The sequence below is a fragment of the Rhipicephalus sanguineus genome, chromosome 1 (assembly GCF_013339695.2).
Source record: "Rhipicephalus sanguineus isolate Rsan-2018 chromosome 1, BIME_Rsan_1.4, whole genome shotgun sequence".
In the NCBI taxonomy this organism is placed as follows: domain Eukaryota; kingdom Metazoa; phylum Arthropoda; class Arachnida; order Ixodida; family Ixodidae; genus Rhipicephalus; species Rhipicephalus sanguineus.
This window is the reverse complement of record NC_051176.1, coordinates 131834939-131861590: the sequence shown is the minus strand read 5'-3', so window position 1 is coordinate 131861590 and position 26652 is coordinate 131834939. Positions and strand designations below refer to the sequence as shown.

At 44.2% G+C, this 26652-nt stretch overlaps 1 protein-coding gene across 1 annotated transcript; it reads right to left on the bottom strand.

Moving 5' to 3' along the window:
- Window positions 1–208: 208 nt before the first annotated feature.
- LOC119386810 (alanine aminotransferase 2) lies at window positions 209–22369 on the bottom strand. The gene is made up of 11 exons (XM_037654084.2): window positions 22306–22369; window positions 21374–21501; window positions 15743–15856; window positions 13776–13905; window positions 13374–13453; window positions 12370–12503; window positions 8834–8939; window positions 7229–7294; window positions 2180–2335; window positions 1819–1931; window positions 209–347 (listed from the first exon to the last, which is right to left on the bottom strand). Exons 1-11 carry the CDS (start codon window positions 22367–22369, stop codon window positions 257–259), a joined length of 1182 nt encoding a protein of 393 aa, XP_037510012.2. The 3' UTR covers window positions 209–256.
- Window positions 22370–26652: the final 4283 nt, after the last annotated feature.

The following is a 26652-nucleotide window of genomic DNA, read 5'->3' as shown; positions in this document are numbered from 1 at the left end:
AAACCACTTTGATGTGCCAAAACACAAACCATTGTATAAGTCACGAAAAGTCGTTCAGCACCCGCATGCACAAAAAAGCTCGAAGAAATGACCATTTGCTCGAGACGTCGTGCCCGGGAAAAGCGTTTGTATATTGGGCAACGCACTATTATGTGGTAATATATGTGGCAAGAAATGTTCTAAATACTGGCTCATTTTTATTCTCTAGTAAAAGTAAAGTTTATTGATGTATACCAGCTCCACTGATATTCCTATTCTAGGAGTATTCAGCCATCAGCTCTTTCTGAAAGCATTCCAGCCGATCAAACATTTCCAGCAGCTTGTCCTTTGGCGGAAGTATTGTGATCCTGTTAATCAGAGGGAAGCATATTATTAGGTACAGCGAAGTTGGCAGATTAAACGAGGGCATAAGAACTATCTAAATTGAGACCATACTTTTCCTTGACTTTGTTTAGGATGACAGTGCATTGCATAAAACAATATTTCAGCGCGTTGTCTTGTTTGCTTCAGCATTAGAGATGTAAGCTCAATATTTGAAGAGATATCGGACTTGACGGACACGTTTCATCACTTTGTACCTAGATCGCCAGATGGGTCATGTAGCGTTATGACTAGTCCAGATGTCTAGGAAAATTGTGAACTACGGAAACAAGAAGTCGTGCTCATAATTACTTGGAATTGCTGATAATTACCGTGCTTATAATTGCTTGGAAGCAATGAAATTGACGAGACGAACTAAGAAACGACTTATGATAACGACCGCTGAACAAATCCTTGAGTAGCCAGGCGTGCGTTTACAATCGGCGAACATGGCCAAAATCAAGATTGCCAAGGCTCAGTGCGTGGCACTCAAATAAAGCCAGAAGCTTTTGAAGCTATTATTAGATGACACTTGAAAGCCCTGGCTGGCTCTGCATGTCACGTTTCACATCCAAATCTTTGCTTGATCAATGGAGACTTAAATATGCAAAAAAAAAAAACCATACATATTCGTTGACATCTTCTCAGTCATAAGTACATTACCAGCAAAAAATAACAGTGTTAGAGTTATAGGTACCTCGAGCAGAAATTGAACCCCGTTAGAGTTACAGTTACGGCAAGAATTCACAGTGCGCGAAATTTTTGTTAACGGAAATTCCGTGTCCTGAATTGGGGTAAGCACGTTCGGTAGGGTAAACACGGCTCAGCGTGGCCGCGCTCTGCGGAGCATCATTGCATCCGGCGCGGCCGCGTATCGAATCAAATCGGCGCAGGCGCACACGAACGCACCGCTCTTTCTGTACTACAGCTAAGCAAGATCGGCGCCACGGCCATAAGCGGCGACCTCCAGCGCTTAGCAGAAGACGCGAAGTATCACCCGCGGGTCCCTGTGTACACGCGCCGCTAAAATTCGATGTGCGGCCGTGCCGGGCGCCCTGGCGCTCCGCGGAGCGCAGCCACTCTGAGCCGTGCTCACACTAAGAGTAGACGGCACTCTACATTATCTTATAGTGACTGTACAAGCATGGATGATATTACTGCGATCGACTTAACGTTACAGCGTTTATGTAGCGGTGCGACTTACATACGAAGTAATATATTCAAAGTTCGTGAAGAAAGTTAGGTGGGAGTTATACGAAAGTGCAATATTTAATGCAGAAATTCGATAGACAAAAGCCGCATCGGTGACTATTCATTGTCGAAATTCTTATCCGCGCCCATATACTTAAGTTTCTTGAGGTGCTCTCCTGTGAGCAGTGTATGGCTTGCGGAAACCATCCGCCTGTTCTACCTTAGTGCGCGGGTTGCTGCAGGTTTGCTGCTGGTTATGCTACGCACCTCATGTGAAATTTTCCAGGCAGCCTCCCGAAAGCAGAGCTCGGCGTAACGCAAACGCCTTTCCTGCGTAGCAATTCCTCGGCGTAGAACACGTCAGCCTCCATTTTCCGACGCTGCGATTACAAACGAGGTAGTATTGCAAAATGAGACCGTCTAAAATATTCACCGTAAGAAATGGCCATTCAATATTTACGTTGTTTACTCGCACCAAGACCCGGTCAGTTTTGTGAGATCGTGAACTGAGATCGAAAATCAGAACTCTGTATCATTTATACAAGAAATAACTGTGGCATAACTGTGGCAGACCTCCATGTCTACTTCGCATACTTGGTGTGCTCACGCAGGCGTTGCTGTTTCTTACCTGCGCTTCTTCAATAGCCTTGGCTGGAATAGTCATGCGGGGGTAGGCAGCCATGGACCCCTGTACTGGACTGCAGTGGATTCCGACAATTGCGTTCAGCCTCTCTTCCGCCAACTGAGCACGTTCAGCTAAAGAGTTCAGAATGAAGTCTTTTTCCTGCAAGAGTCTCGTTGTCACAGTGTAGCTAGATGAAATAATGGGTGCATTTCACGTAAATGCATAAGAAACGCCTACAAAACGATAAAATGTATATAATATGTATTATTGGACAGTTATGTTCAACCACTGGTTCAACTTACGCCACTTGCGTTCAACTGACTCATCTTCCAACGCGCCGCACTGCGTGGATATATGGTTGCAATCTCAGAAATATTTCTCACGTATTTTTTGAAAGCGCATTATTTCAAAGAGGGGATGACACTTTTAAAATGTTCCCTGTCTTAGATAAATATACGCAAATATAAAAATATACTGCAGTGGAACGCCAGAAGAGAGATCGTCCACCAGTGGTCACAATGACACAATCGCCTCTGTAGCGAATGAGAAAGTTATCATGTCAACCTTGACCACCCTTATCGTTGAACTTTACTCGAGCATTCAAAAGAGCAGCTGTTGGACACCACCATATGTCTTACATTTAATGCCCTATCCATGCAGTCCAATGTCCTTCTATTTCTTTTTTATATAATAGAAAGACTACAGATAAGCATTTATTTATTGTATGCATATATACAATAAATAAATGCTCATCCGTTGGTTTTTCATGGTATAAAAAAGGAAAAGAAGGACATTAGACTGCATGGACGGGGCATTAAATGTAAGACCTCATAGTGCCGAACAGCTGCTAGCTTTTCTGCCTCGGCTTAGAGCTCGTTTGCGAAGAAGACCGGGGCCTGACTGTTATAGCATTTTTATAAAAAAAAGTGTATTGTCTAAAAAAAATGACATTTATATACCGGGTGCTTCACGTAACTAGAACCAAGGATTAAAAAAAAAAAAGTGGGTAACCGCAAGTTCGCAACTGAATGAAACTAATAACATATGGTTTGTCATCATATGGTGCTAGTTAGGGTCGCCGCCGTCATGCTGCGTATAAGTATAAGTATATATATATATATATATATATATATATATATATATATATATATGAATGAGAACTAACAGACAATAACGCCAAGGAAAGTACAGGGGGTGTTATCTGTAGTATTTAGAATATAAATGTGAAGAAAGTAAAGCGGACGAAAAGATTACTTGCCGCCGGCAGGGACCGAACCTGCGACCTTCGAATAACGCGTCCGATGCTCTACCACTGAGCTACGGTGGCGGTCATCCTCCCGTCCACTTTCTGGGGTATATATGTTGATTTAAACCTAGGAGTGTTAGTCAGCGCCAATCGCAGCCATGGCGGCGAGTGTGGAACACTCTTTTTTTGCCTGTTGGCGACACGTAGCACGTGATCTTTTTACGAGCTGGCAGCTGACCAATAATCCCTCGCATACTACCTCAAGGCATTACGTCTGCCAGGACGAGACCCTCGCTATGAATGAAGGAAAGCAGATGATTTTTCAAGGGCTCGTTTATCTTTGTTAGACACAATTCGAAGGTCGCAGGTTCAGTCCCTGCCGGCGGCAAGTCATCTTTTCGTCCACTTTACTTTCTTCACATTTATATTTTAAATACTACAATGTCTGTTAGTTCTCATTAATATTGTGTAAAAAGATCACGTGCTCGTAAAAGATCACGTGCTACGTGTCGCCAACAGGCAAAAAAAGAGTGTTCCACACTCGCCGCCATGGCTGCGATTGGCGCTGACTAACACTCCTAGGTTTAAATCAACATATATACCCCAGAAAGTGGACGGGAGGATGACCGCCGCCGTAGCTCAGTGGTAGAGCATCGGACGCGTTATTCGAAGGTCGCAGGTTCGGTCCCTGCCGGCGGCAAGTCATCTTTTCGTCCACTTGACTTTCTTCACATTTATATTCTAAATACTACAGATAACACCCCCTGTACTTTCCTTGGCGTTATTGTCTGTTAGTTCTCATTAATATTGTGTCTAACAAAGATAAACGAGCCCTTCAAAAATCATCAGCTTTCCTTCATATATATATATATATATATATATATATATATACATATATAAATGTCCCAAAGAAAGATAATTCCGAAAAAAGCTTCCGAAGCACGGAATTGAACCAGCGACCTCTCAGTCCGCAGCGCGTGGCGCTAACCACTACGCCACCAAAGGCAGACCGTTCAGGTAGCTAACGGCGAGCGTTATATACACACCCTTTCCCGCAGTACTCGGAGACGGCAGGCGCTTATAAGCGTTTCTTCATTACCAGCGAGATGGCGCGGGGAGCGCTGCAGGCGCACTTAAAGGCGTCGGCCTGCTCGCTCGCTTCGAATATTTGCGCAGAGAGAACCTTGCGCTTCCGCTGTCTGCTCGCGCGGTAGTAGCTGCCGGGTAACGCCGTTGCTTTTCGCCCTACAGGGCGTGGTCGCTATCGTGCGCTTATCTCAAGGAAAGAAGAGGACGGAGAGGGAGGGGTGGAGCGGGGGGTTGTATGTCTTGTGCTTTCCCGGCGATGTCCGCGCTGAAGTCACAGAGCGTACGAAGGCCACTTCGCTCGCTGCAGCGGCCGCGTTTGCGAAAGGATCGCGCTGTTCAAACAGAAATAAGCAACAATTGTGACACTTAGTTCGCGCTCGTCCTGTGTGTACCTGTTCGTTAGTTTCGAGCGTCCTGCTTTATGTTTGAGCAGTGCGCTACAAGTGTCGAGCTGTGACGCATGATAGTTCGCACTCGTCCTGTGTGTGTTCTTTTCGTGCGTCCTTTACGCTTGAGCGAAGCGCTGGAAATTTCAAGCTGCTTTCCGTTCTTCGCGTTACATTCCAATTTGTTGCTATCGCATTCATTGCTTCGCCGTTGCGGCGAAACTGTGACTTTTTTATATTGCGCCTAATTAGCTAAATAAATAACGCCAATTATGCAGAATCTTTAATATTCACCTTAGGGCCAAGTGTGTTTTCGTTACATTATAGAGGGCATTCCAAAACGACGGATTCTATTTCTTGTGGCAACGCACGCACTCACCAAACGCCTTTCCTGTGCCTCCAGAGCGCTAGGTTTCGACATCAGGATGTTGAATCAATATTGTAATTTGCATGCGACTTTTCTTATTTCTCAGTAATGAATATGCCAGAAATTGTGAAGCGCAACAACTTTTCTACATAAAGAATAGCCGTGAGGTTGCGAACAAAAAGTAAATTAACAAGTTTTAGTTAACGAGCCTTTTTGATTTAACATTATCAACGAAAAGTATTTCCGCCTCGACGTAGAGTTCCTCTGCGAACATGTACGGTGTCTTACTGTCATATCATTTTTAGAAACCGACTTAGCATTTTTTATTTCACATAATACGTGTCTGAAGCCAGCAAAAAAGAAGGATGAGCGACATAAACCGTTATAGCCTGCAGTGAGGCCGTCTAATATTACCAGAGTCACATCCTGTATTCACACATCGGGCCTTTAAAGGTACTGGCAGCCATTTTTTGATGATACATGTATTCTCTATTGAAACGGAAAGCTTCCCTTCCACAGTGTCTGATCATAGAATATATAGTAACGCAGGAAAGGCCGTGAAATATTTGTTATCGGAAATTTCCGGTGTGCAGCGCCGGTGAAGTCGTATACGCAACACATGCTTCAAACAGTGGTAGGTGAGAGTGATAGCGATATTGCGTGGCGGTTCGTTACGCTGCGCATGCGTTCATGCTGCGCGCATGCGAAGCTGCTCTACACTGGTTTCCGGTTCCACTAGTTGCTGAGAAGGAAGCGCAGCTTCTCAGCCCCAACTCTTTTATACCTCGTAACAAGCATAAAGTAGAGCGGCGATGCTTGATAATATACAGACTGAAATCTTAAACGCGAATTACAGGGCGCCTAAACAACAACACAATACGTACAGCAATCCGAACGACTCTTTCACGCAGTCCCAAGGCTTGTTCACCAGGCAGCGCGGCATATCGGTTTTTGTGACCTTTAAGCAGAATTTTAAAATACAAATGCCATGCAAATCGCGGAAAGAATGACCAATTCTGTCACTAATGACGGTCTTTCCATTCCTACTAGGATCTAATCACATGTCCTGTCCTGTTGTCAGTCCCTTTAGAATATTTTGATTAGTGTTAAACCTAGCCTATCATTCAGTCACGACATATACGCGGTGCTTGGCTCTACATATCGTGCATCGATGCGTGCATCTGCTACTCGTCACATACTTGAAGTAAATAGACACTGTTATGTTGTAGCTCGTCATCCTCTAAATCGCTAGCTCACTTCTTCTTTTGTGTTGCTGTGTTTTTATATGTTTACATCAACAACGACCTCACATATTTCTCCACGCCTTACCTTTAAGTCAAGTCCAGAGTAGGAGGGCGGAGGCGGCATGCTTCCCTTGATAACCTCTTTGATTTTCCTGCCAATACGCCTGACGTCTACGCCTCTCGACGAAGAGACAGAGTCATCGCTATCATTGATGTGTGATGCATATTCGACGTATTCGTATTTTCGTGGGCCTTTCATGTATCTTACGCGTCGGATGGCTAAACATTTCTCCACAACCGAAAGCACAACTTGATTAATGAAATTACTCGCTCGCAGCGGCACGAAATAACAATATTTACTGATGGTGCGGTGTGGTGTATATACAAAGCCCGATGCTACGCATGCCTCGTGTTACAGTCGCTAAAACTACTTATTCGGTAGATTATGTGGAGCGATGCATCGTAGGTTAGTTGCTAAGTGCAGTCAGTCGAGAGCTGAAGAAATAACGTTCCTAAATGGTATGGTGTACCGAAAATTCCAAACTCTTTCAAACGCCGTTTTACGTCATATTCCATTATCCTTGTTTCCCTTTGTTCTCCGAGCCGATTGAGTTTGCCTTGCGTCTTTCGGGTCTCACATTTCCAAAGACTCCTCTCGAATCGATGCTGTGGAGCTTTTCTCTTTCTCTATCTGTGTTTTAGGTGAAGAATAAAACCAACCTGAGAGTACAACTCATACGAAGCTCCGCCTGGACACGGAGGCTTGACCAGACAGTCTAAGGCAACCTGTGACATAAAGACCAAAAACGCTTAATCAACAAAATATTTTAATAAACTGGCTTAACTGGTTCGTCACGCGCACTAAGAAGTGCAATATGAGCTCTTCGAGCCCGAGTAAGAATCCACGATATTAAACCAACGGGGAAGGGATTCTACTGTAAGGTGTATGAATACGAAAAAAAAACCAGCCATCAGCTCCAGTCCGCAATGTCTAGTAAAACGATAGCCACATTGTGGAACCCTAATTTCCCCAACGAGAAACAGAAAAAGAGAAAATAAAATAAAGCCGCTAGATTTTTGCATCGTAGCAGAATGACCTATAAGGGCGTGCACTATAGATGGCTCTCCTCCTACACCAGATTATCAGTCGCGCAAAACTACACGTTTCACTTTTCACAGCGTTCTTTGTGAAATGCACAGGCTAGTTCGTTCGATATTTGGATAGTGAAGCTGTCGAAAAGATGTACGAGATGCACGACTGCGCATGTTTTCTGGTATGGATGGCCTCGGCGATTTCATCAAGAGCAGCGCGCCCGTGAAATCGCCGCGGCCTTCCATATCAGAAAGCATGCGCAGTCTTGTGCTTCTCAGGCTCCTACCTCTCTCACTGATCGGGAGTTTCTTTTCCCTTGATAACAGCTAAGATCACCACTCACATGCTCTTATTGAATTCATCATCGTCCTGTGGTTCTTAGCTGGGAGAGTTATTTTCATATGCTTTTCAACAAACATTCAGTTGAAAGACAGCGCTCGTGTCCCCTGGTCTCCTCTTTCCTCCGTGTCCTTTTGCGCGGTTGAATTATTAACTAAACATTTGCTTATATTTTGCGCTAAACAAGCCCAACAGGTTTTGCACTAGCTTCAGTGTTAACCTTTATTCAAGGCTCCAAATCGCTCTCACTTGGAGTATAGACATTTCCTCTCGGACAGTCTCAACCGCGTCACCTCACGATAACAATATCGCTGTAATATTCAAATTCATGCAGAATATGGCTGGCTTTGATATGGTTGTAGAAACACGAAAAGGAAATAGTGAAAGCGACGGGACATTCCAGTAAAAAAAGCGGATCGCCACATTTATTTTCGCTATTGAGTAATGCTGGCGGATGTTGGGAATCACCATTCGTAATTAACATACGTCCTGAAGTTATATGAAATATTTTACGGTCCAATGCTAACAAGTGCGTCGACTATAGTCCTCAAATTGCGATACTTAGAAGTACTTGGCATATTCTTTTTTATCTAAAACTATATTGAAAGCTACCTTGCTAAGCCATTTTTGTTTTTCCTGTGCGCAATGACAAGTCACTTGATGAAATAGCATTTCAACGAACTTACGAATAAAGCGAACTGTTTCCAGATTCCTCCGTTCTTAAGATGCCCACTGTAGGGCCTGTTCACACGAATGAGCTAGAAGGAACTGTTTCTTGGTGTCCTCTGAAGCTTTGTGGAGTGATACCAGACTCTATTAGAATACAGGAATTGGAGTACAACCAGAGTTCTGCCTGTTTTGCACAATAGTAACCGTTCTTTAGGCCACGCTACCTGAGACAACATGGGCGGCAGGGATTCCATCATGGCATGTTCCAGGTTGGCTTGGTCAACAGAGTCGAGATTGACAGCCTCGAAGTACCCTGCCTGTAACCCGGGCCTGTTGGACAGGACAAAAAGTTTTCGCATTACAAGTCGATCCTCCGATATGGTTATTGTTGTCATCAGCCATGTCATTGCAGCACATTTTTTTTTATAACTGGAACCAAATCGTATTAGGAACACCATGATTGTTCACCTATGGGTAAAAGCCTTCTTTAGAAGAACGTTACGTAACGTAAGTGTTGCTAAGGAAAATCAATTGTCTGTATTTTGTAGATAGATATTCTCGTTTCCTATTAATTTATCATTTCGTTATAATTTCAGAGGAAGCCAAACAGCCGCTATCACATGCTGCTGATCATTTGGTGTGAATGTCAATAAGAAAATTAAGTGTAAGTTATGGCGAATCGTTACAATGATACATATTTTGCAACCTTGCAAGTGAACCTTGTACTTTGCTTACTAATTATATTGAAGAGCGCATTGCTCATTACTACGGTGACCACAAGAGCTGCATGAGACGCGCAGGCACATTTAAACGTTTATACGTTATTTAAGTTTGTAATAGAGGTGTTTGAATTTTTTTACACTCTATAGCAAGGTGTCAATGCACCACGGCGATTTTTAAAATTTGAACAGCCACAGGCCCCGGTGTAAAGCGTTTACTGACACAGCACCGGCTATCTGGCGCTAATGCCCCCCGTTCAGGACTTACGACCACGCGGGTAGCAGCACAATGTAAACGAATATTACACAGGCATCGCCTGTACTCAAAACGCGCTCCCTAAGTGACACTTCTCGTGTGGGCAGAAGGGGAAAAAAATGAAACGTGATCGGCAAAAGTCAAGGCTTCGCCTCGCCTCATCCCTCCACACCAGTGTAAAATAATTTTCATGCATTTCCAATCTTTCCGAGAGCACTCCTTTCACAAGGGCAGAAAACGAAAGGAGTTTGGGCCAGTATTAACAAACTACATCTCAAAACCACCCGCCAGGGTGGTCTAGTGGTTATGGTGCTTGACTGCTGACCCGAAGGTCGCGGGATCGAATCCCGGCTGCGGCGGCCGCATTTCCATGGAGGCGAAATGCTAGAGGCCCATGTACTTAGATTTAGGTTCGCGTTAAAGAACACCAAATGGACAAACTTTCCCGAGGCTTCCACTACGGCGTCTCTCATAGCCATATCATGGTTTTCAGAAGTAAAACCCCAACAATTATTATTACCTCAAAAACATTTTTTCTCATTTACTCGTAGCTTGGGAGCGCGCTAATAATGTGATATTGACACGACCGCTGCGGCAATGGCCAATCAGAGCAGGTGCTTACGTAATAGAGACAGAGAGAAAGATAAAGGAAAGACAGGGAGGTTATTCAGAGGAAGCCTGTGGTTTGCTACCCTGTACTTGGGAAGGAGAAAGGGCATGTGAAAGAATGAAAGAGAAGGAGAAGAATGTGACGACATCATGCAGGCTACAAAACCAAAAGAAAAAAAATGTCATGACCGTAGCACCGTCCAAGTACTATACACAGCAACATTGTCTGCCAACAGTCACAGTTTGTCATTCAGTCCGTTTGCTTGAAGAAGCCACAACAACGCCCTCAGAGCGGCTTGTGTTGAAGACCGCGTAGGCCAGGGCCCTAGGATTCTGTTCTCCGTGAGAGTGCGGTTGTCCTGGCCTAGTGTGGCTGAGAGCGCCGCTCTTTCGGAGTTGAAGCGGGTGCACTCGCAGAGAAGGTGCACAACTATTTTGCTGCACCGGCAGACTTCACATGACGGGCTCTTAGACATTCCAATAATAAAGGAATATGCAATTGAGAAGGCTACACCAAGCCACAGACGGACCAGCAGGGTAGAGTCACGTCATGATAGGGTGGATGGGATACGTTGATCAAGATCAGGGTCCAAGGTATGCAGCCGTGCACTTGTAAATGTCGCTGACTTCCACAATTCCAACGTTAGACAACGGTCTAGCACACGAAGTTATTTTGCGGCATCCGATCTTGAAAGGGGAATGGCGATACTGCTGACGCCGTCGTGAGCAGATCGGACAGCTGCGTGCGCTTGGCCATTTCCCTGAATGCTGCAGTCACTAGGCAGTCACTGGAATAATACTTCGTGCCCTTTTTCTATTGCTTCATGGTGAACTTGCCTGATCTCCGCTACGAGCTGCTCATGTGAGCCACGATGTAAAGCGGAGGTTAAACTTTGGAGGGCTGTTTTGCTATCGCAGAAGATAGGCCACGAATTAGGTGTCTGCTCTATGAGAAACTGGATAGCAGCACGGAGGGCTACTAGTTCAGCAGCTGTAGTTGAGGTTGTGTGAAACATCTTGAGCTGTATTGTGATAGACCTTGCCGGAATTATGAGGGCGGCGGCTGAGCTTGTGGTCATAATTGAACCAGCAGTGTGAATATGGGTGTGAGCACTGTACACCTCATGTAAATACAGTAGTGCGGCCTGTTTAAGGGCAACCGATGACATTCTTCTTTTCTTCGTTACTTCAGGTATGTTAAGGCGCACTTCGGGTCGATGTAGGCACCATAAAGGCGAGGGTAGTCTTGCTGCCGGCTTATAGTTCAAGGGCGAAGAAGTACTATGGGCAGCAATAATGTGGCTGAATGTTGTATGCGGTCTTTTTGCAGGTAAAGATGCGAGATGGTGAAAGGTACCCGGGCAAGGTGTCGAATATGCGCCGTGAGGGTATCAGTGGTTATATACGTTGACATAGGATGGTCTCCTGCAATGACAATTGTTGCCACAGTAGACGCACCTTTCGGAAGACCGAGGCACGTCCTTAGAGCTTGAGCTTGCAGACTCTGGAGTGCATGTGAATTTGTTTTACAGGTATTTCCCATCACAGGAAGACTGCATCTCGCAAAACCGAGAAATAAGGCATTGTAGAGTTGCAGCATAGACCGTACTAATGTACCCCACGACTTTCCATCCAGAAACTTGAGAAGGTGCGCTATGATAGTCAGCCGTCTCTTTAAGTACAAGACGTGTGGCGTCCATCATAAATCGCGGTCAGTGATTACGCCTAAAAGGCGTGTTAATAAAGGTCATGAGCAGGAACAATACAATAATTGTGTTTCGATTCTTTTATTTACGTACGTCGTCAATAATCGGAGCGGCGATCCACCTATATTTATATCAAAATCGACCAAGTGTGTCGAGAAAGGAATAGAATTCAGGTAAAAAAAGAGAAAATTTTCATTAGACTGACTTGCTATGCTATACCGCATCTGTCCCCTGCATGCCTGATATAGCATATATTGAAATAAGCATAATAATATGTGCCGTCCCGCGAACACATCATTCTGTTATCTCACTGTGGCATGTGATGACACCCTGTGCTCTGCTTTTAGATTTTAGCGCACGATCGATAGTGGCCGTTACGGCTCCACTGGGCACCAATGCTTCTTTTTTCTTCAGACAACACAGCAAAGACAAGGCTAAGAGTCCAATTGTTAGAAGAAAAGAAGCCTTACTCTGCTGCGAAGCCCTTTGATATTGAATTGAACGCCACCAGTTGAGTCCGGGAGTACGGAGTTCCCATGGAGTTCATGACTTTTCTGACACTGTGAAATGGACACTTGCTGGTGTAAGCATTATGCTCAAAGATCTGAAAGCAAACGAAGCACGAAGTACACAGCCTTTTGGCATTAGTGATCCGGCTCATTTAGGTCAGAGGCCAACTCAGTAGTACATCTGTGCCACCACAAGCGGCCCTTTATTCTTGTTAAAGTTTCTTATTAAAGGCTCATTACATTGCATTAAAAACTGAGCAGTGAATTCGAATATATGAAGTATCCTACGTTGACCATGTTGTTCATGACATAATGAAATGGCCTACATAAGCTTGAATCAGATTGATTCAAACAATTACTTTCATGTGATGTTTACGAGGACGATGAGCAGGAGGGCGCAGGTTCGATTCCCTGCCATACTGACACCCTTTAGAAGCGGGCAAAACGCGAAAATGCTCCTTTGCTTTGGTTTAGGTGCGTATTAAATAACCACAGGTTGTCAGTTAAATCGGAGTCCACCATAACAGTGCGTCTCGAAATGATATCGCGGTTCCGGCACGTAAAAATTTAAACCATTTTTATGCTCTTTGTTCTCATTTGGAGGGGCCCAGCAGAGTTGCCAGGTGTACAAGACAAAATGTACCTAAAAATGGTGAAAACTAGCAAAAACCTAACAAACTTGGGCCAAGAGCAGTAAAAGTAGCCAAAAGAAGAGACACTTTTGTGAAAACAATAATAATTGTTGCGGTTTCACGTCCCTAAACCACGATATGACTATGAGAGACGCCGTATTGGAGGGCTCCGGAAACTTCGACCACCCTGGGGTTCTTTTACGTGCACCTTAATATAAGTACACGGGCCTCAACCATTTTCGCCTCCACCGAAAACGCGGCGGCCGCGGCTGGGATTCGATCCAGCGACTTATTCCGCGATAGTTTTACAACATAGTAGTGAGCTGAACTTACCTCATCAGCTAAGATTATCAGCTGATTCCTATAGGCAAAGCGAATGATATCCTGCAGCTGCCGCTCAGATAACACCGTGCCTGCAAATATGAAGTTCAATGCTGTTTAGAAGAACATTTGTTTGCACAAAGATACCTGAAATATCTCTCAGATAGTGGGGAAAGTCATTTACGGAGGACTCTTTTTTTTTTTTCAGAAGTGTACTGCAGTGTGCGTCAGAAAAGTGCAGACGCCTATTGTGTGAGGTATTTCCCTCCGTATGGTCCTTGTCTGTACCTTACGATTACGCATGCGCGTCCCTTCTCTTCCTCTAAATGCACTCAATAAACTTCAGTTGTAAGCGATCGCCTGCCCTCCTTTACTCAGCTCAACTATACCCAACTCATAAGAAGTATAACTCACTTGGTGGATTCGCAGGGTTAACAAGCAGGAAGCAGCGAGGCACGCAGCGACTCTTGACTGCATCCAGAGCCTTTTGCATATCGGTGACGTTGTGCTCCCAGCCTCGATCTTCATCGAGGTAATAGCACGCCTGTGGCATCGGTGCATAAAGGGTAACAAGATAGGCTATGAGAAATTTATATGTCTGTTCAAACAACCCCCTTTCCTACGCACTCTGTCCCTGCATACGGATGTGCAAAACGAAAACGTTTGTTCTTCTTTCATATTTCGAAAAAACCTTGCCACAAGGCTGCTAGGATAACCAAGGGCGCTGTCCCCCAAAATGCGTGTATTGAATGTGTGTTTTTTTTACTTGCCGCGACGATAACATAGATACTTGTCAGGGGTGTTTTTTTTTATTCACTGACAACGGAAGCTGTGTGCATGGTTATTTAATTTGAATGCAGACGCCATCGGGGTACAGACAATGATCCTGTGTTCTTACAACCTAGCAGAACAACCCAATGAAGCATATGAAAAAGAGCAGGTATTCCTTCAGAAGTTGTGTAAGCCTCTACGCTTAAGAGTGTAATTGTTCATTTGTTTTGTTTACTAAAATGCGAGCGTGTAACCAACATTTATGCATACATTTTTGGCAGCACAGCGCATCCCATACTAGCTAGATCTTTCCTGCCCGATGGTTCCACCAACGATACCGAAATAATTATGAGGATTGTGGACATGTCACTGAAATAATGATGAGCAGTGTGCTCGTACCGTTTACAGAACCTCGTTGCAAGTAGTCGATGTCCGATCGATAAAAAAAGAAAGTGTTCCTATTACTAGTGTGGTTCACATTAATGAAAAATAATAGCAATAATAAAAAAGTCACAGTTTCGCCGCAAGGGCGAAGCATTGAATGCGATAGCAAGAAATCGAAATGCCACACGAAGAACCAGAAGCAGCTCGATACTTGCGGCGTGCCGCTGGAGCACAAAGGACGCCCTAAATGAATGCACAGGCATGCACAGAGCAAGCGTGAACTAACAACTGTCACAGTTGTTACGTCTATGTGCTTGAGCAACACGCTGCAAGTGTCGACAATGGAGAATCAGACGCTTGCCTGCTTGCTTGCTTGCTTGCTTGACCCTTAATTCTTGGCTCTTACCTACTACGGGGGATTGGCCATGAAACCGGCGGTTAATATAAGTGGGGAAATTTAGAATTCAGACGCTCTTAGATATTTCTTCTTCTTTTAAACTGCGGCTCGTGGAGTGACCGTCTGCGTCTCCTACCACAGGGGGCGTCTGATGCAAGGTGTGCCCGGTGTTCTTTGTCTTTTTTTTTTCCTCCCACATCCCGAGTGGGTACAGAAAATGACCACTTTGTCGTGCGCGTCTCAAGGCCAGTATTTGAAATGAAAGAAAATTAGGAGCGCTGCGTCTGCAAGTGTCGACAATGGAGAATCAGACGCTCTTAGATATTTCTTTTTCTTTTAAACTGTGGCGCGTGGAGCGACCCCTGCGTCTCCACCACACGGGGGCATCTGACGCAAGGCATGCCCGGTGTATTTTGTTTGTTTTTTTTTCCTTCCACATTACGAGTGGGTACAGAAAAGGCCGCTTTGTCGTGCGCGACTCAAGGGCAGTTTTCAAATTGAAAGAAAATTAGGAGCGTTGCGTGATAGAAAACACGCTCACGCTCCTCTGAGATTTGCTTACCACCAGCAGTACATGGTAATACAAATAGCTCGCCGTTATGTCGCCGGCCTATGCATGGCGTGTGGCTGAGTTGTCTAACGCAGCGCGCTGGGGAGCGAGGGGTTGGTGGTTCGAATCCGCGGTCGAGTGCTTCAGCTTTTTTTTCTTTGTGCCTTTTTTATATATATACATACATATACATATCCGGGACATGACGGCGTCGACAGACGGCGACGGCAAAAATCAGCCGAGAGTGTCCGCATAATTGCTATCGTAATAAAAGCTTACCTCACAATACCCTTGATCCTGCAGCAGAGTGGTATAGCCCATGTACTGGGGCACACATGTTATGGCACCAGGAGGCTTTCCGTTGAGACGTCGTTTGAGTACTTGAAGCACAATCTGCAATATACGGCGCAGTCGAAGATATCGGAAGCGCAGCGCTCGTTAATACGAGGTTGATACTCAGCGTTATGGAACTAACACGGCGAAGAGGCGGGCAAGTTTCAAACGTTACAAGCAGGAGTATTGTCATTGAATTCTGCGTAGCGCCGCCAAGAAATTTATTTAAATAATTATAAATAACCCAAAGAACCAAAACGCTTTACATAGCGTCATAACAAGTACATTTAGGTCGTTAATGACCTTAAACTCCTAGTGACAAGTGAGCGCATTTCACTGTCCTCATGAAGAGATGCTGGTAGTCTTCGACTCTATAGGTCTCCCATAGACAAACCATCACGCTCGCTTTTACACGAGTAAGTTATGGCCATTTTCAAAGGGCTGCGCAATTCAAGACATGAGTGACGTGAGTGTACAAGACATGAGCAAGCTTAGTGAGTTATTTGATCGTAGAATCGACTATGCATGAAGTCAAACTTTGTTCGATTATTGCGTTTAGACACATCTATCAGCCTCAGAAGCGCTGGCCTCAGATACGTTGCCACTTGGCCAGTTTCGAGAGAGAGGCGGTTTTGCCTTCATGGTGCCGCCTGTAGTTTCAACCCTCGGTTTTTTTTCATTCGTCAATAAATGGGCACATGCACCGCAATTGTCTTTGTCTTAATATTATTTATAACGAACAGCTGAATTGCCACACGTAAATTTATTCCTAACTCTTTCTTTTCATAGTCGTGAAAGTACCGTGTTGTACGATGTTCCTAGACTAAGCAGACCCACTTTGGTTTTTTCCTTTTTTTATTGCATCCTTTTTCTTGCTACGCATAAGACTGCAATTGATATACTTCTCGCCAATGCGTCTTCTCTGAGGCTACGCACTCACGGCAATTGTAGCGTCAACAGAAGCCAACGCATTCCGCTCGTCAGGAACCACATGGGTGCCCATTGAAACGTCCCTCTAGCCCGCCTACCACATACACATATATGTCATCAGTAGACATATCCGAACTATGGTTAGTGGGCGATTGATTTTACCTGCTGTTATGACTGGAAGTCGGTAGCGACGCGCTGACCATGAGAATCGGCGGGCGAGGCGTTCTCACACTGCTAGAACACCTGCATCCTTCCTGGAAACGTAATTCCCGAGACGGCAAGCGACCGACAATGGGCAGAATCTCGACCTCAAAGTCGGGGACGGCAAAGCCAGAGACAATGGGCCACCTGGGCTTGTATTGGCGTGCTGCGAAGACGACCTGACCCGTATGTTTAGACAGGAGTCGCCGCAAACCCTCTTCTGCCCTTCGAGGAAAAGAAGAGTACGAAGAACGAGCCCGAGGAACCTGTCGCCTTGCTTCCCCCATAAGCGTGCCGTCGACCACCTGACCCTTGCTGTTTCAAGAGTGCAACGACCCCTCAGCGACAGTGAAATGGACTGTGCCATGGTGGGTGGGGTCGTGTGTGTGATTGGTGATCATCAAGAAGGAGCGAGCCAGCCTCAGGGGTTAAAACGACGGTGCTAAGTGAGAAATGGGGCTCTGAGCCCTCGGTAACAGGCTCATCCAATTCGCTCGCGCTGAACTCTGACCTGGTCACGATGTAAATCGAGTGTACAAAAAGTGCCAGTAAACTTGTTATTGTTTTCCCAACTTGCTAGCAGCATTTCCTCAACCCGGAGACTCGACTACGCTACCAAACGGAGTCCGGGTACGACGCTGCCCTATCGTAGCAACAACCTGGTTGCCGATGAGGGACGGATCTAAATACCGGTCGCAACAACTGGTTGCCATGGTGGGATGGATCCAAATACCCAGGCACGACACTGCTGATGTAGAATTTTGCAGTCAGACAGAAGTTCAGGGGACAATGGAGGCTTGAAGGGATGAGTAAACTTTGAAAGGGGAATGTAGCTGGAGCCAATTTTCCACAAGTGGATTTGTCTTTGCAAAGGCAGCAACTGCGATTGTTGCGATTGAACGAAATTGCTGCCCGGATGGAGACAAGGGCACCTGTAGAAACGGAGGCGTTCAACAATTTCTCATCAATTTTGCAATGCATTTTGAGTTTCAGTCATGCGGTGTTATTACTAGACGTATAATCGTCACTTCATTTTTATTTCGTTGTAATTTTACACATTGTATAACTGTAACAAAAGCACGCTTTCTCCTGTTCTTATCTTATGCCTGCCGCCCATCTCCTCAAGTTCCTGGATTCGCCTCGCTCATGACAGGCTTTTTCAATTTCAGGTAAAAATGACCAAGGACATGATGTCTTTTGAAGAGTGAGTTAGTTTATAGAGATAGTAGAATTAGGACTTTAATTAAGTGTCATTGTCTGATAGCTAGCTGCTTTCCACCGGCTCCTGGTAACCAAACACCCCTGACAATACACTCGCGCCGTGCGGGCGTGGCAAGACCCACCTGCAGGCGATACGTCGTTGCACGCCGACTGAACACCGCTTACTTTTACTGGTCAAGGTCCAAAAGGGGTACCTGCCGTTAAATTTTCACGGTTAATGGGCCAAGAAAGACCCCTGACCGTACCGCAACTACCCGCAAACACCTAACTGCAAACATCTAACTGCAAACAGCGGCGACGGCTTGGTGCATATGACCTTTGCTATCGCTCCGTGCTAGACAACCGTTAATATTCGTGAATGTAGCATAGAAGTGCTTCTTTCGTCTAAATGACTCGCATGTCTTTTCCAGACAGCCCTCTTCAAACCGCTATGTACCGGTCAATATCTCGAGGACAAGATATTGCGTGCAACTTGGAAAGTTGCATCATTTTATGCTTGTAGAGGTGCTCTTTGAGGCACATTTAAGACATTTGTTTCCTGGGTCAAGAACATTCCCGAAGCAAATTGCTTAACTATCGTTGTGCGCGTCGGCGTGATGGCTTTATAGTTGAGCACTTTTGCAAGCAGGAGACTTGACGATCTGTAGTAAGTCGCTGTAACTGTCTCTGCTTGCGTTGGTGCATGAGAATCCGTCAGTGCTCTCCGCCGTGGCGCGCATCGCGTCATGTGACCCTGGTTCACCATCCGGTGCACGCGATGCAACTAATAATAACTAAAAATTCGCACACTATCGGAACTGCTTCTTGCTATAAACGCACGTAGGGAAAATGGAAAATGGAAAACAGTACCACGGAGCAGATAACTCCGCCCTTTGATTCTGTTCTTTGCTTTGTGTTCTCGCTCTTCCAAATTCTGCTGCTTGATGAAATGTGGAGCATTTACCCTAAAAACTATATTCACAAAGTTCCTTCGTTTAAATGCAAAACATGAGAAACTCTGCTTACTTCGAGAACTACAGGAATTTTGCTCGCATATATCTGTGTGTTTTAGAATGTGCCCTTGAAATGATGGAAAGAGCAACGGAAACTGATCGGCTTCAGTAGAACAGCACGTTACGTTTTACTAATCTGATATGATAACATCATTCAGGCTGGCATTTTTGTGCTTCCGGCGAGGTGTACGAATACGAACTGATATGAGTGCGTCCTTAAAAGCCCCTACGGGAATGCACAAATTTATTTAGTACAGCTAGCAGCCGCTATATCTTGAAATCGTCATTTTTTTTTAATGAATTACAAACTAAGGCATTCAATCATGAAAAGAGACTTCCCAGTGACTACAAACGGCTCGGAAACCACAAGTATTCTTCAGTGAGGGCAACAGAGACCAAAAGAGAGAGCTAGAAAATAAGCGGCACTGTTGTTAACCAGAAAAGCGTCTGCTTGTCAAACCTACGCTGAGGGAACGGAGAGCGAAATAACAAGGAGCGTAAAGTGAAAAGAGTAAACGTGCGCTTGTGCGCGGACACAACTATGTAAACGAAGAGACTAGCAAAAACCAGCCGTTTCCAAAATGAATAAAAGACCTTTCACTGTCTTCTTAGCCAGTGACCGGTGTGGTCGAGGCTCGTGTATTCTTTGTGTGATGAGTGTACGATTACCCAAAGTCTTGTGAGTTGTACTGGACATCAGCATCCATTGTATTCCCTTTAGCTGGAGCAAACTATAGTGGACTTTCTATCAATATGTCAAAGTTACATAACTTTACTAAGGAGAAAGCCTCATATGGCTCACGGGTAAAAAAAAAAATGAAGGAAGCTTGAGCTTCGCCTTCGAGAGCAGAACGCGACAGCGTAATCGGGCCCCCTGGCTCAATTTTACGCTTCCGTCACGCAATATTGCGTGCGTTGAGGAGACTCCTCCCACTACGTGACATTCATAGTGTTCTTTTTTTTTTTCGACGCAGTTTCAAGCAATGGTGTGGCTCTGTGGTAGAACCCCTGCTTGACACGCAGACGGCCTGGGTTCGATTCTCACTCGGACCGAAGGCTTTTAATATTTATTTTATTTGCATCTTTTTCGATTTTTTGGTCACGGACAACGCCCATTTTTCGCTCACAACCAACGACGCCGACACCGACACCGCAGTTTCTGTGAAACGAGCTCTTTGACGCTATAGCGTTTAAGAAGTAATCCTGAGACAGGCACGGCGGTTTCGCAGTGGTAACAGCACTCAGCTGCTGACAGGAAAGACGTGGCTGTGGTGGTCGCATTTCGGTGGAGGCGAAATGCTTTAGGCCCATAGTACTTTGCGTTGTCAGCGCACATTATAACACCACCACGGCGGCCTCATAATCATATCGTGCTTTTGCCCATAAAATCCATGAAATTATTATTATTATTATTATTATTATTATTATTATTATTATTATTATTATTATTATTATTATTATTATTATTATTATTATTATTATTATTATTTATTATAAAAATCCGATGTCCGGCGGCGGAAACAGGAATGATACCAAAAGTCAGGTGGGCCGATCCAGGTGGTGGTGCAACGCAGCGGGAGGCGCAGAAAGCTTCAAGGAATCTGGAAGCTGCGACTTAGTAAGGGTATGTCAAGCCACCCGAAGTGATAATTAGTGCATAAGGTGAATCATCTCATTCAAATTAGGGTGAATGAAAGGAAATTTAAGTGAACTACCGGTGAATCACTAGCGCATTAAAGTGAATAAAGGTAGCAAGGGTATGCAAGTGAATGAAATGTTAAAATCAATTACAGTGAATTAAACGTTAAAATGAATTGAGCTGAATAAAATGCCCATCGAATGTAAATTGGCACCTCAGCGACCAAGTCTTAGCGTGTACAATTAGATGTGATGTCTAGGTGACCAAGGAGAACACGCAATGCGAAGTAACATGCAATTGACTGAGGACATCAAAGTAAATTAATGAGTTTCGCGAGAGGCTATAGGCTTTCGTCTGTGCTCTCCTTAGCGCTTGCTAAAGGAACTGTAAACCATTTTATGTGAATAATAGTACTGCGAATAATAGTATGCGAATAATAGTACTGCAACAATGAGGACGCTGTTAAGTGCGGTTACTTTTGTGACTCACTGCTTCAATAAAGAAACTGACATTTTGTAGAAGTTGCAATAATGCGCAAAAGAAACACTTCCGCAAAGAAATGAAATAATTTTACGGAAAATTGTTTTAACTTACTGAAAAACCGTGAAGCACTCCACTTGTAATCCACACGTTCTCTGTTCTGGCTTCAACAAGATCTCTCCGACTTATGTAATCGGCGATATGTTGGCGAATCGCCGGATGACCTCGGAAAATAACTGAGCCTACAAGGACGCAATGGGAAACGGGTGTGTATTGACCGCTAAAGCGCAGCAGTATTTACAAGCACGCCACTATAGCGTGTATAACACTCAATACTAACTGCGTTATGCGTTTTACCGTATCCAGTGAAGGTGTATGAATGAGTCAGCATAATTATCGAGGCACACTGTTAGGAAACAGAAGCTTGTCATGGTCACTAAACAATTCTTACTGTATACTGCTTGACAAATACGTTAGAATCGCGTAACTGCGACTAGTAACAGTAGAGTCAATGACAATTACTAAGTATAGAAGATAGTAACCGTTACTAATAGTGCTCCTGCACGGGGTGCAAAGCCTTGTAAGCGTTACGAAGCCAGCTAAATTGTCATAACCAAAGTGATCTTGTATCTGCCTCTGAAAACATGCGGATGAAATTAGAGCAATAAAAATGGGTGGGTGGGGGGAGGATGTATTCACATTGTCATGTTTCACTTTATTTATAATTAATTTTACGTAACATTTGGACAAACGACGTCAAGGTGCGTGTAACTTGTTATGCAGCAAGCCCACTCTCAAGCCTATATTTGACTTCACCAGAGTTTCGAGGACTATATAAAGCTGGTACCTGCGTGCACTAATCTGCTTAGAAATAAAAAAAGAAGTTGTAGTACATTTGTATATCACAAGGAAAAGATTCTTTCGGACACGTTCCGAAGATCACTCTCGCCGAGGTGATGGTAATTTAACAAATCGGGTAACAACATTAATGATGACTTGTTGATAATGTACGCAAAGCAAATAGTGGAGCGAATATTGAATCTTACCGATGGAGCCTCCGGGACAATGGTCTAGAATTTCCCTTGCCCTCTCTACGACATCTTCGGGCATGTGCTCAGAAATATAAGGAAATGCGCATAGACTTGTTACCTGTAAACGAGTCAGAGTGCGAAGGTTTTTTTTTTTTCCTAATTACCTAAAGATACGTCGTTATGTACCTGCTTAAATGATTCAGTCATTCTTAACGGCTTAACACGTACCCATTTGATATTCTCAAATAAATAACGGGTCCATGGAAAGCTTTTCCGGAATGCTATATCTTACGAGGTTTTACACAACTATCAGAAGACAGCGGTTAAATGACATGCACAGCTGTTCATCATACACGCATACCAGCGGTCATCACGTGCTCTCGGTAGCATTTCGTGCAATCAAGCGCATGAATTTGCATGCAGTAAGCCCCGGCAAAATAAATGTGTAGGTGACATGAAGTGTACCTAAACTTCAAGGGCTTTTCGCGATGAAAACACTTGCGACGTGATAATGAACCACACTGCAGTGGGGGACTCCGAATTACTTTAACCACCTGGAGTTTGACACCTGCAGGCGTGTGTGCACTGCGCGCCCACTGAATTTCGGCCGTCGTGGCCCAGAATCGAGCCAGTTCGTCCCCAAGCTTCGTTGCACACCACAACAGCCGCTAAGCTATACGACGGCAGGCTTTAAGATTTATAAGTTGAGCCAACTGACGAAGAGCAGCATTTCGCTGATTAGGGTGCATTAACTATTTTGTTAATTTGTGCGTTCCATGTTTCGACTAGTTTCGACTTGTTGTGGAATCAGCATTTGTGAAATATACCGAATAGCATGCGGCTTCACTCAGTGGCGTACCAACTTGTTGCGAGGGTGGAAGGGGGGGGGGGCAAGCCTCCCTCACTCCGTCGGCCGTAATATATATATATATATATAAATATACAGGGTGCTTCAAGAAATGTGTCCAACCTTCTCGAAAAATCAGGAAAATGCGATATTTGATTGCTGCCTTCAAAATTGGTTTTTCTGTAGTGGCAGGGATCTTAAGATGGTTAAAGAAATTATTTGAAACTGTAATTAAAAAAAAGTTCAATTAATTAACTTTTTATTTAATGGAGTTAGGTCGTTGTGTCAAATGGGAGAATTGAAGTTCTTCGTGCGAGAAACCCAACCCAACTTTAAGATTTCGAAAAAGTGCCATCAAGTAATATTTACGAAGTAATGAAATTCAACCAAATTCAATGGCGAAACCTAAACAGAAACATGGAAGAACGCAAATGCCATATTCTTCTGAGACGTCCAAAATGAGTGAATGACTTTTTCTGTAGTGCTAGGCATCTTAAGATGGTTAGAGATATGACTTGAGACAGTAATTAAGAAAGTTAAATTAATTAACTTTTTAATTAGTGGAGTTAGGTGACTGTGTCAAATTGGGGAATTGAAGTTCTTCGTGCCAGAAACCCATCCCAACATTGAGATTTCGAAAAAGCGGCCTCTAGTAATAATTACGAAGTAGTGAAATTCAACCGAATTCGATGGCTTTTGCTGTTGAAAGCCGTTGCATTTCACTGAATTTCTTTACGCCACAACAATTACTAGAGGACGCTTTTTTCGAAATCTCAAAGCTCGGATGGGTTCCTCGCATGAAGAACTTCAATTCTCCCATTTGACACAATCACCTTACTCCACTAATTAAAAGTTAATTAATGTAACTTTCTTAATTACTACCCTAAATAATGTTCGTAACTACCTTAAGATTCCTGCCCCTACAGAAAAAGCAATTCGGAAATCCCCGAGCAAATATCCTATTTTCCAGATTTTTTTAGAAGGTTGGACACATTTCTTGAAACACCTTGTGTGTATATATATATATATATATATATATATATATATATATATATATATATATATATATATATATATATATAGAGAGAGAGAGAGAGAGAGAGAGAGAGCTTCATGCGCATCCAATTTGATGGGAGTTTTTATATACAGAGATGGCATAGCCTTGTATAGTATAGTATAGGAAGAGGCGAGAAAGAGAAGTAAGGGTGAGAAGGAGGAAAAGAAGGAGGGAAACGCCACCAGCTCCGCTGTTCCCTCAGTCGTCGCACCACTAGTGCGTAGCTTCCCTGATTGCTTTCCATCCCGCTCGGAAGCTGCGCAAAGCATGAACATCGTGATGGATCTTTTCGCATCTACTGCTCGAAGGAATTTCGCTTCTGCGCTGCAGCACTGGGAAACATACAAGTTTGGATTACTTGGTGGGTCGTCCTTTACAGTATTCTTGAAGAACGAATCCTACATGCGGGCAGAGGAAAGGAGACATGTATGACGTTCACTTCCACCTCTGTGTTTTTAGCTACCGAAAAACACTCATGTGCTTCTTGCCACAAAATTCCAAGCACAGACGCATTACTGTCATATAATTGCGCAGAAGTTAGTTCAGCGTGGCTTTGAGGAGGCGGAAGGAAGTGTTAATTTCAAGGGCTCGTTTTCTTTGTTATACACAATATTAATGAGAACTAACAGACAATAATGCCAAGGAAAGTATAGGGGATGTTTTTAGTAATAAATGTAAGGTAATTGTGAAGAAAGAAAAGTGGACGAAAAGATAGCTTGCCGCGGGCAGGGACCGAACCTGCGACCTTCGAATAACGCGTCCGATGCTCTACCAACTGAGCTACCGCGGCGGCCATCCCCCCGTCCACTTTATAGGGCATATGTGTGCATTTAAACGTGGGAGCGTCAGTCAGCGCCGCCAGTAGCCATGACGGCGAGTGTGGAACACTCTTTTTCTGCCTGTTGGCGTCACGTAGCACGTGAACTTATTACGAGCTGGCAGCTGACCAATAATCCCTCGCATACTACCTGAGGCGGGTCACATTCGGGTAGTCTAGTTTTTCAACCATCAGGGATACTGATGACACGTGTATTCACACGTTTTCACATGTATCTTGCCATCTCAGTCTCCTCTATTACTTAAGTGACTGTATGTGAGCCATTTGTACCTACAACTACGGAGCCTCCAGAATTTGGTGCTTGCGTTACATAGCTAAATTACGTTCTGTATCCTGCCTACGCCAATACAGAGCGGTTAGATCACACTATATATCGGTCACGCATTTGTTTATAGCATTCAAGGCGGACTTCACCCTATTCGGATGCATGAAACAGAATACTTGAGGCGCGTGTAGAGTACGCAGACGCGTAACTGTGCGCGAAGTGGCTAGATTCTGGTGAATAAAAGGCATAGAACGCGCTTTGATGAAGGAGAGTATGAGACGCTGCCCTTAGCACGTACACGCAGCTGGCGAAACGCCACATAAAGAGTATGCAGCCACATACGTAAAAGCTTACGAGTGCTATGTTCTGGCCTAGGTCTTCTCGCTCGGCAGATGGACAAATGGGTGTGGGCTGTTTATTTCTCGTCGCTTTAATGTGTCTTTGCTATGGAGCCTAGAAACAACAAAAACTGCAAGGAAGGACACACGCACACATACACACACATGCTAGAAACAGAGGTAAAAACGCTGTAAAATGCTGCAGGTAACTTTGGTTCATTCTTAAGCAAACGTAATAAAAAACAAACAAAAATCTGCGCCCGCAGTCCTATACTATATTCCTACTATAGCTTTTTTTTAAATTAGAATTCAGTGTACACATCGTAAACCTGGTATTATTGCAATGCGAAGAAGAAGGACGTACTCTGCATCCACAGACAACAATAACAAACACGTACTTTGTGGGAAAGCGAAGTTTGTATGGTTTCAGTGATAGTCCAGAAGTCAGTTTTTACTTTACCTGGCGAAGAAATGTGATAGGTTTTAGCCCAAGCCTGTGGCCATCGCTGATGTCACCTCGGATGAGGTAACGAAAGTCGAACGTTTCGCCCTGCGTATAAAACAATAAATGTTAATCATGGTATATCTGAAAAGGTGGCGTCTCGTTTGTTTCTGGTCAACTGTAAGGTCAGGAATAAGGCAACGCCTGCCAGCGCATCTGCAAACGATATACATCGTAACAGTAGAGAGAAAATATACAGGAATACATTGGCATATTGAACTATATAGCCCCTATAGCAAGCATGCATGCTTCCGTATTCTCTCAGGCGTAAGCAAGAGCTCGCTCCTGCATGCAACGTAAGACAATAAGAAAAAAAAAAAATGTCAGGCGCCCTCGTCATATCGGGAAAAGCAGGGCAGGCGAAGCTTGTCGCATGCGTGCCTGACCCATCATAACTTTCTTTCTTTCTTTCTTTCTTTCTTTCTTTCTTTCTTTCTTTCTTTCTTTCTTTCTTTCTTTCTTTCTTTCTTTCTTTCTTTCTTTCTTTCTTTCTTTCTTCTTTCTTTCTTTCTTTC